Raw genomic sequence first — 16,815 nt, 5'->3', positions numbered from 1 at the left:
TAGATGGACCAGCAGCTCCCCAGTACCATACCTGTTCCTCAACCATCATGATTTGGTTAGAAGGCCCTGTGCAACGCAATAGAGCAAAAGCTTTACGAACCACCTGAGCAGGGTATGATTGTGGGAGATTCATTGGTTACTCGTTTTGAATGACCCTTGTATGAGCTCTGTTATGTCTTTTTGGCCACGATAACCTGCTGTGTTGTTAGACCAACTGCTTTTGATAGAATCTCTCGAAAAAATGTTGAGCCAGTTTTCTCCCTGAAGAAAAATTTAGAATTGCTGAAACGATGGATCTGGGAATTTGAAGCGAAAAGTGTACTAGGCTTTTGGGCCCTTCTTGACCAAATATGCCGTCGTAAATATGCAGCTTGAAAGTTTTGCACAACAGTGCGTATATTACCAGAATTATAAGTTGTGCATGAAGGCTAATGGCAGGCACTGCAAGATAAACAAGTCAACCTTCTCTTAGAGGGTAAAAATACTAATTACCGAGGTTAGTTCTTTCTCGATGAAGTCGAGAGAATGGTTATCTTTTTAGCTATCAAAATGGTCAGTAACGCTCCTTGGTCTACCCACCCAGCCACCCCCACAAAACGAAAAGAAAAGAAAAGAAAAGAAAAGAAAGGTCTGAATTTATTATTTGCAAACAAGATGCCACGCGTGGAACAATTGAGGATAGAAAAATTCTCTGTACACCATCTACAGTGTAGAAAATATGATGTGAAACGCACTGCTTCATCTTATTTGACCATATAGTCATTATTTTCTAATACGCATTTAATGTTTGCGGTTCTAATTTTTCGTTTGAAATTTTGAATGATGAAAAAATCTCTTCTCTTTCGAAAAAATTATGACATCTTATGTTGATATTATGGCATCTTGTATTGAAATTATGATTTTTTACATAGAATATCATAATTTTTTAACAGGATGTCATAAAGAGGGAAGGGCATTTTGGTTATTGAAAAACTATGACATCCTATGACGAAAATACCTATCAATTTTAACACAAGATGCCATAATTGAACACAAGATGTCATATTTTTTTCAATGACGAAGATATCCCTTCTTCTTTAGATATCCTATGAAAAACTTATGATATCTTGTGCAGAAAGTTATAATTTCAATGCGGAATGCCATAATATCAGCACAGGATGTAATAAATTTTTCGAAAAAAAAGTGATATTTTCATCATTCAAAATTTCAAATGAAAATATAAAACTAGAAGTATTAAATGGATATTAAATACGCGATGAAAAGAGATGATCACGTGGTCTAATGGGATAAAGTGGTGCGCTCCACATCAGATTTTCTACATCGTGGGCGGTGTACAAAGAATTTCGCATTGAGGATATGTAGGTCCTGGAACTAATATGGGCAGTACTTGTTAACACTGGTCTCCGAGATATTTCCATGAGAATTTTTTTGTGCACCACGAGCGGTGTAGAAAATCTGACATGGAGCGCACTGTTTTATGTGATTGATCTCGTGGCCACCATTTTCTAATGCACATTTAATACTTGCAGTTTTCTTTTTTTTGTTTATAAAATTTGCACGATGAAAATATCTCTACTCTTTGAAAAAAATTATATCGTTGGATATATTATAATTTCCTATACGTAGGATGTTATAATATGGCCCAAAAAATTATGACATTCTGTGGTATATTATGACATCCTGCATCAAATTATGACTTCCTGCATGCAGGATGTCATAATATAGAAGGGGTATTTTTGTCCAACCACATTCTAATGCACATTTAATGCCCGCAATTTCGCTTTTTCATTTTAAAATTTTGAATGACGAAAATGACTTGCTATTTAAAAAAAATTGTGACATCCATGGCATATTATGATATTTTGCATCAAAATTATAAATTTCTGCACGCAGGATGTCATAATATGGATATAAGATATCATAATTTTTTCCACAGAGATAAGATATTTTCGTCATTCAAAATTTTTAAATAAAAAAATGAAACTATAGACATTAAATATACGTTAGAAAGTAGTGGCTATGTGGACTAATCACATAAAGTAATACTCTTCATATCAGATTTTTTATACCACTTGTGGTGCACAAAAAATTTTGCTATTTCCACATCGTCGCTGCTTCAGCGTTCTTTTTTGGCTGGGCCGTTCCCCATCGTAACATCTCTTGTGTTCCACTCGTAGACCTGTTGGGCGAGCCGAACGGGGCCAAAGCTTCGGCCCCAAAGCCGTTGACCCTGGGCCAAGTAAAGGCCCATCCCAAAGAATGAATTTGAAATTGTGAGTGCACTAACATTTGTAGAGATCACCCGGCCGTGGCTAGGCCCGGCCCCAAATAGACAGACCCTGGTCCACCTTCTCCCCTCCCCGCCGCCACCGCTGCCGCATTGGTGGATGCACGTAGGAAATTGTGGGGTCAATTGACCCCACAAAAAAAAGAGCCCAATGTATACATTTACTAGACTGTTAGTATAAAAAGCTATTGATCAGAGAAAAAAAATAAAATAAAATTAACCCCACAATAGATATAAATATATATATTAATAAAAAAATAAAAATAAAAAAATAAAAAAATTATATTAAAAAAATAATTATGATCTATATTTCTTTTTCTGATGACTCGCATGTCCTACTTCTTTTTTTTCTCATTCCTTTTCTTATACCACTTTGACCTCTTTCCCTATTTTCTTTCTTTCTCTTTCTTTATTTATTATTATTTTTATTTATTTTTTGATATTTTATTTCAATCCCATCCATCCATCTCTTATATTTAAAGTCTATATTAATTTATTTTTATATTCTAAAAAAATCATATCAAAAGATGAAAAAAAAATTAAGACATATATTTTTTTTTAATATCTCACATATCTCATCTCTCTAAATGCTACTTTGATCTTTCTCCTTTTCTCTCTCATTCTTTTTTTATTCTTATTCATTATTTTTTATTTATCTTTCAATATCCCATTCTAATCTCATGTCTCCATCTGCCACCTCTTATATTTAAAATCTACATCAATTTATTTTTTATATCCTAACCAATACAAATACAACAAAAACTATATGTTCCTATCTTTTTTTTTTTCTCAACCTGAATTAAATATATTTCTTTTAGCTTCTTTTTTTTTTTTGATAACATCCTTTGAGTTTTTCCTGTCCCTATTTTTACCCGTATCAAATATATATAATTAAAATAATTTTTAATTAACAATTACAAATTTAATATTTAATAATATCTAATATTTTATTATAATTTTTATTTATAATATTTTATTATAAAAAATATTCAAAATTTTATATATTATTATTTTTTTAAAATAATATTTATTATTATTATTATTATTTTCTTTCTTTCTCCCTCCATTTCTTTTATTATATTGACTTCACGAAGAAAGATTTCTGAATTCGCCGCTGCGCTGCATAAACCTTATGGCTTCGTCGGCGGCCCTCAGAGAGCTCCAGCGCGACCTTGAATCCCAAGCCAACGCTCTCAGCAAACTCCAGAAAGGCCGGTAATTCTTCCTTCTCTCCATTCTCCCTTCTCTCAAATCCTAACCCTATATTTCTCTTTTCCGATATTGGTCTTATTTATCTTTCCAAATTCACCGTAGACATCGCCAAGAACCACCGGGTGAGGAAGCAGTACACCATCCAGCTCGGCGAGAACGAGCTCGTCCTCAAGGTGCTCCCTTTTGCCTTTTTTCTCTCCTTGTTCTACAGTTGGAAGGAAGAGGGAAGGCGCTTTTGGTTTTTATCATGCATCAACATTCGATCTCGATGTCTATGTTTTGCAGGAATTGGAGTTGTTGAATGAGAATGCCAATGTGTATAAGCTGATAGGGCCGGTGCTCGTGAAGCAAGACCTGGCGGAGGCGAAGGCCAACGTCCGCAAGAGGATAGAGTACATCTCTGCCGAACTGTGGGTTCCCCTTAAACCTTTTCCATGACATCAGTGGCTCGGTCAATTTGTTTCGTTTTCAGTTGCCATGTCGTTTCTTTTGTTTTCTTGATGATAGGATGCTGTTCTTACCTTGTTTACGTAATTTACAGGAAGCGGCTTGATGGGACCCTTCAAGATTTGGAAGACAGGCAGAACAACAAGAAGGATTCGGTTTGTACCTATCTTAGTCTTGTGTTGTATTTTATTCATTGTTTGTGCCTTTTGTGCGGTAATTTTTGGCTCAGCAGCCAATTCTGTTTCTGGATTTCTTTGAAGGAATGGTCTTCTGATAGTATTTGCATGGTACTTAACAGTATAAATGATCAGATTGTTTATCATTGTTAATTACTAATATTACGGAAATTTCTCCATGAATGATTCCAAAAGGCTGCTTTTTTCGTTAACTGGATGTATTTAGTTGGGTGTCATCTGATGTCTAAATATTTAGTTCTCTAATTCCTTTTAGATGCCATATCTGGTGAAGTTTAGGAGGTGGAGAAGATTTGGTCACCATGGTTATAAGAATGGAGGCAGAAACCCTTGAAGCGTATGTATGATTTGTAGTAGCTTAACATTTAGGCTCATGCAACATGGAGCCAAAAAGCAACAATAAATTCACTTAAATTGTTGAAATCTCATTGTAAAGTTGAGAGACATGGAGTAATGAGTTGAAATTTTGTGCAATAAGTGAATCTCAGTTTTGAAGGATATCAAAATAAAATGACTCAGGCAACACCATTAATAGCAAAATAACTCCCTAGTGAAATTGGAGCCAAAAATGGAGGTGAAAGCAAAGAATGTTGAAAAAAATTCAACATTTGTTTCATGAAAGAGGGGATTGAAAGGCATTGAATTGTCCTATAGTGGTATACCTGGTTAGTGCTGGTGTTGGTATCTGAAAAAACAAGCAAAAATTAATCTACAAGGACCTTTGAAGAAGTAATTAAGGATCAACCAGCTATAAGTGGTTCAGAGGATTGGGGTGGTTGAACTTGGATCAAGGAGATCGTCTAAAAATAGCAATTGTTGTCACAATTCATTGTACATGAATTTCGTTAACCACAAAGATTCTGATGACAATTTTCTTTATGCCACTAATTTGGAATTCTTTTAATCCACTTCTTCCTATGGTTGTCAATATTTAGGTCGCTAGATTTTGACCATGGTACAAAAGTGCACCTAAAAGGATATTCTCATGTGAAAGGCAATGAGACTAGCACATCCAGTTGGGAGATTTTGGTTTTACTTCAACTGTGAATGGATTAGAGGGTTTGGGAAAGTGGATTTTTTTTCAAAATTATTTACATACATAGTCCATAAACTTTTTTGAAGTCATTCACAAGCATAGCAATTTAAATCAGTTGCCCAACGTTTTTCAAGTTCTAAGCCAAAAATATTGGTAACAGAGCATACATTAATTCACATAGCACCACATCCAGAAATCAAGAAGGGATATGTCACTCTTTTTGCCTCAAGGGTGATGCCTTAGAATCATGTTTACATATGCCTTTTGAAGTATCATTACCATCCTTTAGAGAAATTGTTGATAATTCTTGTTTTGTCATCTCTCAAGTTACTGCTTCTTGCATCAGCTGGTCAGATTGGATTCCTAAGAGAATATGGTCTCAATGTATCATTCTCTCGGCTAGAATCAGAACCTCTTCAACCAGAATCTCTAAAGGTGGAAAAAGTGATTTTTAAAGGGCTAGAGATGATATGGGTTAGTTTATATAGCCCATGGAAAGTTTGGAGTATTATACAACCAATGAAAAGTTTTGACGTCCTTTAGAGTTTAGAGGACTGACAATTTATATTCTAATCCACACTCAAGAGGCTTTGTTGGAGCAAGTTTCTGGTTTATGCTTGACTTTTTAATGGTCTTAGTTGAAATTGAATGTTATTTCAGTGGATTCATCGGGTTGTTGAGCTCAGAACATGAGGAGTTGGAGTGCTATTTTCTTGGAAACCAAGCTTGAAGTGTTGACGCAAGGAAACAATTGCCTAGGAGTTGCTGAAAATATCAACGATTTCTCCAAAAGGAGTTCTTGAATGCTTCAAAAGGTAAGTTTCAATTTGCTTGTAAAGCATCACCTATGGATCAAATATTTGGTTGTCCCTCCTTGATCAATGTTTTAGTTATGGTTCTATGTGTGTTAGTTTGTGCCAGTCTGTCAATTTGCCTGGCTTGAATATTGAAATGATGGGGTAGTCAATTTAAACTGTAATACTAGTGGAGGTCTTAGATTATATCATCCAAGGGCAGCATGCATAAAGGTTGAATATATTTTTAATGGCAAACAAGCTGTTTTTGGGGAATAAAGATGTGAAGGATGGGAGTATTTGGATTATAGAGAAGTTTGTGGAAGCAATTGAGCTTAGACCTAGGCTTTGGCTTGGCCTAGTAACACCACAGTAGGCCTGATTCGGTTTGGGTTGAGTCACTCCTAGGGACTTCATATTCATGCTCTATTAACAAGGCGTGCTTTATCTCTAATGTGTAATTTGTGTGGTATAAGCATCAAGCAAGACTGATACCTCCTCACTAAAGTAATGTCTTCTCTTGTTTTTGCACATTACAAGAAAAATGTGCACATAAATGACGGAATAGCAAAAGATTGAAGAGAATTTGTTCCTAGTAGTTTTTTTAGTCAGATGATTATTCTGCATTTACTTATTGACTTAAATTAAAAATGCAAATCAAGTCTTTTATTTTGCACATCAACTATTCACAGACATAGCAATATAAATTAGTTGTCCAACATGTTTTGAGCTTTTAGCCAAACATATTGGTACCTAAGCAAAAGCCAATCGACGTAGCACAACATTTGCATAACTATTTAAAGAGGGATGTCTCACTTCTTGCCCCAGGATGATGTCTTAGAATTAAATCAACTTTGCTTTTAAAATTACTAGGGGCGTCCTCTGAAAAAAATTGTTCATAAGTAACATTTCTTTTTATACCTTTTAGGTTATTGGTCTATGATTCAGCCCTTGATATTAAATGTCCAAGAACATAGTGCTCCATATCATTATCCTCTAGTTGCTACAATAAGTCAAATGCAGTTTTTCTTTTGACCAAAATCTTCTAAAGAATCCCAGCCACCGGGTGGAAGAAATCCTGTTTTTTTAGAGGAATGGGGATGGAGTGGGTGAATCTTATACAGCCAATTGAAAGTTTTGAAGCATTATATGTAGGTTTTGTGGTCCAGACTGTTATGGAAATGGATCTATAAGAATGGTTCAGGATGAGTTACCTCTGTGTGTAGCAATAGAATCTCTACATGGTTGGCAAGTGATCTGAATCAGCCTGATATTATGCTTTTCGTTGGAGTTTATTATTGTTTCACTCCAGCTAGCTTTGCCAATATTAAACACCTTCAGTGTTTGGTCAGTGTTAGTGGCCTTTCCACTGCAATATTTGACCACATGATGTGCGCTATAAGTTAGGGTGGAAGTTATGAGTTCTAAAGTTAAAGCCAGATTTCCTGCAAAGCATGATAAATTATGTAGCCTTCAGACTGCTAATCTCATGTCCAATGGGAGATTAACCTAGTCCTAAGTAATAGGATAAAAGAACTCAAAGTTGTCAAAGGCAAGGTGCCAAAGGCACCAAGGTCTCTTGGAACCTAGGCACAACACCAGGCATGCACCATGATGAAGGGAGGTGCTCAAATATCAAGATATAAATGAATAGAAATATTGAGAAGAAAGGTCGTACTCCTCTATTCTGCCAAAATATATCCATACATATATGTGCGTGCGTGCGTGTGTGTGTGTGTGTGTGTGTGTGTGTGTGTGGTGGTGTGTGTGTGTGTATATATTATTTATATACACACACATGCATACACTTGTTTTCTTGCTTGACTTGAATACTTGGCATCTATCAGAAAGAAAACAAGGAGTTTAGCACACAGGCTTTTTATATAGATTAAGAGGGTTGAAAAAGGAGCTTGGAAGCCCTTTTTCCTCTCGGTAGGCCCTTTTTCAGGTAGGGGTTCATGGAATGAGTGAACTAATTGCCCTATTGTCTTTCGGTAAGAAAGTTTGAATGATTTGTTTAGTGATATCTAAGATCTTGGCTGTTAGGCGTCAGAGCATCATAAACTAATCTTTGAGCTGGTGAGGGTATTTGACCTTGAAATCATGCTGCTTCTGAATTTGTCCAAAGTAGAGAAGGGAAGTTTGAAAGATTTTGTTCAATGATGTTCAAGATAGTGGTTGTTAGGAATCACAGCATCACAGGCTAATCTTTGAGCAGGTGAGAGTATAACCTTGAAATCTTGCTGCTTCTGAATTTTGTCCAAAGTAACGTCTAAGGCCCATATAGCATATATGTCTAAATTTGTTAAGGTTGTGAAAAGCATTTTGTTGGGTCTTCAAGTGTTGTTCTAGTTTCTTGAAGGCACCTTCTGATGTCTTCTTTGGAAATTCTTGCTTAAATGAGTGGAGAGCTTTTTGCTGTGAAGGTTAAATTAAATCCCTCAAGGTTAACAAGGATATGTGCCTATATAGTATTAAAATGTCCAACAGATGATTTTGTGTGTTTATGTATGAAAATATCTAACTAAATGAGATGATTTTGTATGTTTATAAAGCAAAAGTTTGCCTTGGTATGGGTAGTCTGAATATTTATAGGTAAAAGCTGAAGAACCATGGGCCCTGAAAGAATCTTGCTTATTTATGAAAGAAAAAAAAAAGATTTTTTAAGAAATTCAGGTGTAATATTGTCTTATTTTTAGTTCTATCTATTATTTCGAGAACAGTGCATGATGGTAAACTTTTTATCCTAATTCCTCTCTCAATGCCACCTCCAAATTGTTTGGAGAAAATTTCTAATTATTCATGGATTTTCTATTGCTGAATGATTCTTTGAATTATTTTTCATTTAATTGAATTATAAAAAAATATATCTCGTGATATACTGACTTCTCCAAGGAATGATGATGGATTACAAATCAATTATTCTATATGCTGTTGTTGGAGATAGTACTCTTGCTGTTTCTTGCAATTTTTGACTCCACTGTTGTTTTAGCATGAATTGATGTATAACTGTACCAACGATACTATGTATTCTTTTAATTTTATTTTTTTTGATTCAAATCTTACTGAACTTTGGGTTAATTTTAAATTTTTCCCGAATTTTGGATGCCCTACCTTAACAGTATCTGAATGCCAAACTTCTGACCAATATGAATGGAAGAAAAAAGAAATGGCAGCCTTAGATTTTCGTCTGTGCCTGTATCCATGATCAGTACACTAAAAGAACGTAAATTATTGATTTTTGTCACAGATTGTAAAATTACAACAGAAGATTCAAACTCTTCAGGCTGGAAAAGCCAAGCCGTAGCTTGCTGTTGCATGTTCAGATCAGCTATTGCAGCAGGAAAGCTTTCAGGGAAGCAAGTTCAGATCGCTTTTGACTTTTCCCTTGCTGTTGATATCTGACTGGGTACCGAGAGCAACCCATTTGCCTTCTACTTTTCCAGTTGGAGAGGTGGTGATATGCCAAAAGGGACAATATATGACAACGTGCTGCATTTTGGCTTTGTGAGGATCATGGTGTTGTGTATAGTTATGATGGCTATGTGGCCTATTGATGTGTTGTCAACATTATGCAGCGGCATTTGTTAAAATAATTGACATTATATAATGGTCATGAGGACAGTGCAGTTGCTTTAACATGTACAGAAATTTCAGTACAGAGGCTGGATTTGTCGTCATCGCTATTACCATGTAAAATTCTCTTGCATACGTGCATGATGTCATGTGTGCGCATAGGGGCATACAGTTTTAGACTTTTGGTGCCTTACAAGAATTTCCCTTATTTTGTTGAAAGAGAATTTTGTCCATGGGCATAACATGTCTAACCTGGGAGTATTAAACTGTTCCTCATATTGATGTCCGTCATATGGTCTGATTACAATACTTATGATTATGCAATTATCACAGGTCATGATATGCTTTTTGAATGGCTCATTACAGCATTTTAACAGGACTGTGTAATAAAAGTTACATCCTCTTTTGTCCATGTGTGAACCAGCAAGATTCGGTTCAAGCGACCGTTTGAGGTGAATGCCATGCTTATGGTGGCATGATGCTATATTTTACTCTCTCTGGTTGTACAGGTGATTTTCCTGAAAAAATTATGCTCGGTGGACAAAATCCAACCAGACCAGCTTGTCTGGATCGATTTTAATTTTCTAACAAAGCTATGTTTTAAAGAGCTGTTACCAATGTGTCATGCGAATCTTCATCCTCATTGGTAGTGACAAGGAAACGCGGCTGAGAAATTGTGGGCCAAAATTAAGATGTTTATATGGAGAGCCCTTTTGGTGGCTCCCCATTTGATTAGATTTGAACAAAATTCTCTTAAATTAGACATTGCATGACCTCTCGGCAATCCGGGGGAAGGCATTTGATCTTTTTTTTTTTTTACCAATTTGCATAATGGATATGGAAGTTCAGGTCTATTCTGAACTTAGGTTTTAAAATGTGGACACTAGGTTTCAGATATCAATACAACAATATTCATTTCTGTTTTAGGCAATGAATATAGATAGAGATATGGATATTGATATGATGCTAAAATTTATATTTATTTTAAATAAATAAAAATCAATATTAATAGTATGGATATAAATAAGTATATAAATCAGATTTATATTTTAGGTCGATCCTCTCTCAATTGCAGCTCCATAATGTCTGCCTCCACCCTCTCGATTCGTCTGAAGATATCACCAACCTCAAGCCAATTCCACCAAAGGAGTCTGTGCTTGGCTCGGTACCTCGTATCCCCACGGACTGGTAATCTCCATACCTCCCGAATAAGATCTTACGAACTCGGATAGAAGGTCCAGAATTTCTCGAACCTAAACAAGCCCCTAAGCAAGCGTAAGCCGTTAGTAGTGATGAGAATCAGAAAATGATTCAACACAATCATCGGGGGTGCTGAACCTGGTGCCTAGAAACCACTGGAGCCACTATTGGAGCCACTTAGCAGTACTAAGCACCCGATCAATCCTCTTCCAAACCCATGTCATCTCTTACCGGTTGTTGTATCAGGTGAATATGGGATCAGAGTAGCCAAGATTAATCAGACCCACATTGCCGATGAACTCTCCGAACTCTCTATAGTCAATGTTGTTCCCATATTGCCTACCACCCATCCTCTCATGAGACCCTATAATAAAGTTGAAATCCCCAGCGATGAGGGAAGGCAAGTCCTGCGACACCATTATAGAGATTTTGGACCAAAGCACCTTCTGCTCCTTATACTCGATGCTCGCGCATACTCCAGACAGAAGCCAAAGTCCCCCAATATGCTTCGAGATGATTAGAGCCACTTGCTGCTCGCATCTATGGAAGACATCTATCTTAATCGAGCTGCGATACCACATCTCTAGGATTCCTCCCGACAAGCCCCTAGATTCCACTGTGTAGGTACTCCACAACATCAGAATCTGTCGTCTAACCCGGATGAGACTCACCCTAGAGAGTCAAGTCTCAAGCAGGACACAAACGTCAGGGACATGCTCCTAGATCAATCGGCCAAAGGTCGATCAGAATGAGAGCTTCCCCACCCCCGGGTGTTCCAGATCAGAAGCCCCATGGAGATGACTCGTAGGGAAGGGGATCCACACCAATGCCCCCCTTAGCCTGAAAATCTGCCATAATCCTGACTATCGTCAAGTCCATTGATGATGGGCTCACCCCCTCTTCCTTGATGGTCTGTCTTAGTCTAGTAATAGCATCCTCGTGGACAATATCCTGTCCCCCACCGATGCATCTATATGCATCAGGCCTTCTCCCTTGAGAGGCATAGGATTACTCTCCATCCCACACTCCATCCCCTCCTTAGTCTTCCCCACCTCAGTTAGGCCACTTGAGTTAAAAGCCATCTCCATTGTTTGAAACGATGCCTCCCCCTCCTTCCCTAAGGTCCTAGCAGAGAAAATGAAAACTCCAGGGCCACCAATGCTAGCTGCCGACTCCACACGAGTCTTAGAAGAGGTCAGGGCTTTGCCTTTGACCTTATTCTTCCTTATAGAGCCTTTTCTGGGCCCCTCAAACCTCAACTCCCATCCATTGGGTTTGATTGGTGCCTAGTCTGCATCAAAGTTAGGGGGCCGAGCGCGCTTAGGCTGAGCTGAGCCCGCCCCCAATGAAACCCCTGGCCCACCATTAGGGAGGCCCCTGCCTGCACCTCAACCATGCACCAGCCTACGCTCGGGCTCAGTTAGCAGGTCGAAGCGACTTGCAAGCCGGCCCGCACCCAGGCTTAAGCCCACGAAGCACCTCGCACCAATCTCCGCATCCCCAACATCACATCCAGCTGTTGATTCGGGCCTGGGTCTAATGGGAGATCTGTGCCGTGCAATCTTGGCTGGCTTAATTCAGCCATCAATCCAGCTGCCAAGTTAGCCCGGTTCGAGCCCACAAGCTGTCTCTGATCTGAGTAGACTTACCTTTGCAACGACTCATATGGCCGAATCGACTTAGCCCCCTTCTTCCTCAAGTCCACTGGATCTTCAATCCTAGGCCGCCACTGTCGGACGGCCACCAGCCACAACCCGGACACGGCCCCTCCATTGCCACTCCCAGGTTCTCCCCTTTAGCTGAGATGATATTTCCTGAGCACAAACTGGCCACCAAGTCTCCATCCCCTGCTCCGGCCCGGCATGCCTCCTCCGACAAGTGGAAACAACCGCACTAGAGGCAAATGCTATCGAGACTTTCGTAGGCGAACCTCTACCAGAAGGGGCCATCCGGACTTTTGATTAGCACCCTCGGCCTTAATGGTCGGGAGAGGTCGATCTTCACGCATGCACGGGCGAACCAAGGCACCTCTACTCCATCGTGCATTCATCCACCAAGGACAGCTCCTACTTTCTGAATCACTGTCTCCCTCTAGAATTCCACCGGGAGCCGCAGCAATTAGATTCAAATCAAGGCTGATCTGATAGCTCCCTCTGTCGAAAAAAACTTCGACTGTCACAACTCCACCACTAGCACTTGCCCAATGACAACCCACGACCGATGGAGGATCTAGTCCCTCTCCTCGGCCTTCTTAAATCAGAAGAGCAAGAAGTTCTTCTCCAGCTCGTAAGCCACCACCTCCCCTTTCAGCCCCGTCCGCAGCCGAAACTCCTTAGCCACCAGATCCGTCGCCACCCTCCAGCTAAGGCTTCTCGCTGCCACCACTAAAGCCACCCAGCGCTCCGAATTCTTCCTCAGAACATGCTTTGGGAGCTCGATCACCTCCGAAAACTATCTGATCAGTTTATTCACCTCCTCCGGTGATAGCTCCAGCGAGATCCAAACTATGTGCCCTTGCACCACCTTCCTCCGGCTCAATTTTGGCCTATCACCCAACTTCGAGGCCCTAGGGCGGTTCCCTGGGTTGCTCAACAACTCCTCCAGCATCAATGTACGCTGTGGCCTGACAAATCATCCGTGATCACATGAGAAGAGGCCGCAACAGTAATCTCAGAGCACTTACAAAGAGAGGTAGGTCACTGTTTCAAATGGTTCTCGTCAGGTTCTTATTTACACTTACCTTTTCGACAGTGACAGTTTTAACAAAAGCAGTTTTAGGTTAGTTGAAAAGCGTGTATTTGTAAAATATACACTAGAGGAGAGGCAACCGTCAATGAATAATCTTGGGGAGGGATTGGAAAGCTTACAGCAGAGACAAGTAGTAACTGAGAAATATTTTTCAATAAAAAAATTAGTAATCAAGCACAGGCTTAAGGTACACCCAGAAAATTGAATTGGGCTAATAATTATTATCAACATGAATTGCAAACATGGCTACATGGCGGTAAAAAATTGACTAGGTAATCGTTTTGCCACTTCTATCCAACTATGTCCAGGTGATTTTTTCATACCTCCCTCTTTAATTTTGTTTTGCAGCTCAATAGAACGATCCCACATGGAGGCTGATGCATAAATATTTGATAACAATACATAAGTTGAAGGTTCGTCCGGTTCTAATTCAATGAGCTTTTCAGCAATCCTGTTCCCAACCTCAATATTTCCATGCTTGCTGCAAGCACCCAGCAGCGTTCTCCACAACAAGGTCTTTGATTTAAATGGTGCCATGTTTATCAACTCCTCAGCTTCCTTCACACTTCCTTCTCTACCAAGAAGATCAACCATGCATGCATAGTGGTTAATTGTTCTCTCCAACCTATGATCCTGCCACATAGACTCAAAATAATGCCATCCTTCCTTAACCAATCCAAAGTGGCTACATGCTGAAAGAACCCCAACGTATGTAACACCGTCAGGTTTCACTCCAGCACTCAGCATCTCATGGAACAAGTGAAGGGCTTCTTGACCAAGACCATGATGAGCATAACCAGAAATCAGTGCTGTATAAGATTTTACATTGCGTTCCTTTGCCTTATCAAAAAATTTCTGTCCATCATCGATGAATCCACATCTGCAATACATGTCAACAATGGCACCCACAACATGCAAATTGGACTCCAATCCAGTTTTGATACTAATGACATGGAGACATCTGCCCATCTCCACTGCTGTCAAGCTAGAACAAGCTGAGAGGCAGCTGGACACGATGAACTCATCAACAGTGATAAACCCATCTTGATGTTCCAAGAAGAGCTTCAGCACTTTTTCGCAATGCCCATGCTGGACATACGCTGCCATCATGGTGCTCCATGACACAGGATCCCTTTGTGACATGCTTGAAAATATTTGGTATGCTTCATCCATGCAACCACACTTTGCATACATGCTTATGAGTGCAGCTTCAATGTAGGCATGAGAATGGAATCCCAGTTTTATAATGTAGCCATGAACCTGTTTTCCTTTGCAAAACTCTGGAAGTTTTGCAGTAGCCCGGAGAACTGCAACAAGAGTATACTCGCTTGGTTGGACGGACCCCAAAGAGTGCATCCTGTGAAACATTACCAAGGCTTCCTCACACCTCTCTGATTCAATGTATCCGGTTATCAGTGCAGTCCACGAGAACTCATTGCACATGTTGATTACCATGAAAACCTTAACAGCTTCATCAATGGCTCTGCATTTAGAATACATCTCTATAAGAGTATTCCCAGTAAATAGATCATATTCTGCTATGGATTTTATCACTTGGCCATGAATTACCCTGCCTTCTTCCAACATTTCTGGACTAGAATAGGCTCTGAGCATGCAGTTTAATGTGCAATAATCTGGCACTAGTTTTAGCTTCCTCATCTGAGATATAAATTCTACAGCACTTCTGTGGTCTGAGTTGCAGAGGGAACCATGAATCATTGCACTGAATATCATCTCATTCTTGTCTATGGTGTCAAGGAAAGTTCTGTATGCATCAGTGACCATTCCAAAGATAAAATACATGTCAATGAGAGCACTTCCGATGAATGAGTCCACCACAAATCCAGACTTTGCTAAGCAAGCATGCACCTGCAAACCAAGTAACGGAGTCTCCAAATCAGAGCACAGATTAAACACGCTAGCAAACAAAAATGGGTCGAGCCTGCGACCTTCTGAGACAAATTTAAGATACAAATCGAGGCCCTGTTTGGTGTCACCATTGTGGCAAAGACCAGCTAACAGTGCACTCCACACAACATGATCACATTCATCTATGCTCCAGAATGCTCTGCAGGCATCAGTCAGTTCTCCCCATTTAGCATAGGAGTCAACAAGAGCACCACCAACAAAATTATCTTCATCAAAACCAGCCTTGATGGTCCTTCCATGGAAAAACCTTAATATGTCGATATCACCAATGCCTGCCCATAACTTAATAAGAATGGTGTAAGTATAACTGTTTGGTACGTTGGAAGAGACCCGCATCTGATGGAACAACTCAACAGCCTCTTTCGCACCTGAGATCCGAGCATACCCATCAATCATTGTATTCCACAGAGCTTGGCATTTATATGGGGCTGTCTCAAAGAAACTGCAAGCATCTTTCATATTCCCACACTTGATGTGCATGTCAAGAACCGACGTGCTACAGAAGGCATTGCATTCAAAACCAGATTTAATGGTGCAGCCATGAAGGAGCTTTCCGCAGGTGAGTTCGCCAGCGACGCGGGATGCCTTGAGAGCCAGTGAGAAGCCGAACTCATTTGGCCTCAGCCCTGAATTGCACATGAGGAAAAACTCTCGCAAGCCGAGCTCAGCATGTCCACTTCGGATGAGTGAGGCTATGGTGCTCGTCCAGGAAATCAATTTTGGGCTCTGCATTTCATCGAGCAACCATCGTGCAATGGCGAAACGTACAGCGGCTGCCCATCCCAGCAAGTAAAGATAATTTGATGCACCTGTGTCGCTGAAAGCGGTGGTCTTTGGAACGAGGGAAGCAGCAGCAGCAGAAGCGATTGGAGTCCGTAGCAAGATGAAATTTTTTCTGGGAAAACTTCGGTCCGGGATCCGGACTACGTTCGCCAAAATGTCTGAACGTTAGTGACCGTAAAATACGACCACCTAGTGGGAATATTTGTGTTTGGGCGGATTCGGGAGTGGTATTCCAGAACTCGGAAACACTAGAATTCTGATTTGCTAATCCCGGCTACCTTTGTAGGAATATAGAGGAAAAAAGACTGCACACGTAACCTAGGAGCGGTATTCACTCAGGCATGGCATCACGCACGCCTGCCACTTGGAGTGGGCTAAATTCAACGCATTTGGAAGTTGTGCTTCACAAGCCAAGAAACAAAAATTGGCCATTTTGGCTCTCATTATTTTTGAACTTTGAACTTTAATAAAATTTAGATATTTAAAACTTCAAAATTTTATTTTTTAAAAACACCTCGTGTGAGAAAAAAAATATTCTAATTCATATAAATCATTTTTTTTTTTTGACTCGTAACTGATGTGACACTAAAGATATCATTTTTTTACAAT

At 39.6% G+C, this 16,815-nt stretch overlaps 2 protein-coding genes across 4 annotated transcripts; one reads left to right on the top strand and one right to left on the bottom strand.

The window, feature by feature from the left end:
• The first annotated feature begins 3,371 nt into the window (after positions 1–3,371).
• LOC105048160 (prefoldin subunit 6) lies at positions 3,372–9,631 on the top strand. 2 transcript variants are annotated; one of them, XR_012142511.1, is made up of 6 exons: positions 3,372–3,498; positions 3,602–3,672; positions 3,785–3,909; positions 4,041–4,101; positions 5,837–5,991; positions 9,221–9,631. XR_012142511.1 is itself a non-coding variant. In XM_073260437.1 (5 exons), the coding sequence occupies exons 1-5, from the start codon at positions 3,420–3,422 to the stop codon at positions 9,275–9,277; spliced, it is 393 nt and encodes a 130-aa protein (XP_073116538.1). In that variant the 5' UTR covers positions 3,372–3,419; the 3' UTR covers positions 9,278–9,631. The 2 variants fall into 2 exon arrangements, 1 of the variants encoding a protein (XP_073116538.1); XM_073260437.1 differs by lacking the exon at positions 5,837–5,991.
• Positions 9,632–13,218: 3,587 nt separating this feature from the next.
• On the bottom strand, positions 13,219–16,591 carry LOC105048161 (pentatricopeptide repeat-containing protein At2g33680-like). Of its 2 annotated transcripts, XM_073260436.1 has the most exons (2): positions 13,818–16,591; positions 13,219–13,369 (listed from the first exon to the last, which is right to left on the bottom strand). In XM_073260436.1, exons 1-2 carry the CDS (start codon positions 16,153–16,155, stop codon positions 13,353–13,355), a joined length of 2,355 nt encoding a protein of 784 aa, XP_073116537.1. In that variant the 5' UTR covers positions 16,156–16,591; the 3' UTR covers positions 13,219–13,352. The 2 variants fall into 2 exon arrangements, with proteins under 2 accessions (XP_073116537.1, XP_073116536.1); XM_073260435.1 differs by lacking the exon at positions 13,219–13,369 and having other exon boundaries at positions 13,565–16,590.
• Positions 16,592–16,815: the final 224 nt, after the last annotated feature.

Source organism: Elaeis guineensis, chromosome 7, assembly GCF_000442705.2.
Source record: "Elaeis guineensis isolate ETL-2024a chromosome 7, EG11, whole genome shotgun sequence".
In the NCBI taxonomy this organism is placed as follows: domain Eukaryota; kingdom Viridiplantae; phylum Streptophyta; class Magnoliopsida; order Arecales; family Arecaceae; genus Elaeis; species Elaeis guineensis.
Note: the sequence above shows the minus strand (reverse complement) of the source record. Positions and strands in the feature narration are given on the sequence as shown.

Bases quoted from the DNA above. Each gene is read 5' to 3' on its own strand.
- LOC105048160 (XM_073260437.1), top strand. From the start codon at position 3,420: ATGGCTTCGTCGGCGGCCCTCAGAGAGCTCCAGCGCGACCTTGAATCC. The intron at 3,499-3,601 runs GCCGGTAATTCT...AATTCACCGTAG, and splicing joins TCTCAGCAAACTCCAGAAAG to ACATCGCCAAGAACCACCGG. The intron at 3,673-3,784 runs GTGCTCCCTTTT...TATGTTTTGCAG, and splicing joins AGAACGAGCTCGTCCTCAAG to GAATTGGAGTTGTTGAATGA.
- LOC105048161 (XM_073260435.1), bottom strand. From the start codon at position 16,155: ATGCAGAGCCCAAAATTGATTTCCTGGACGAGCACCATAGCCTCACTC.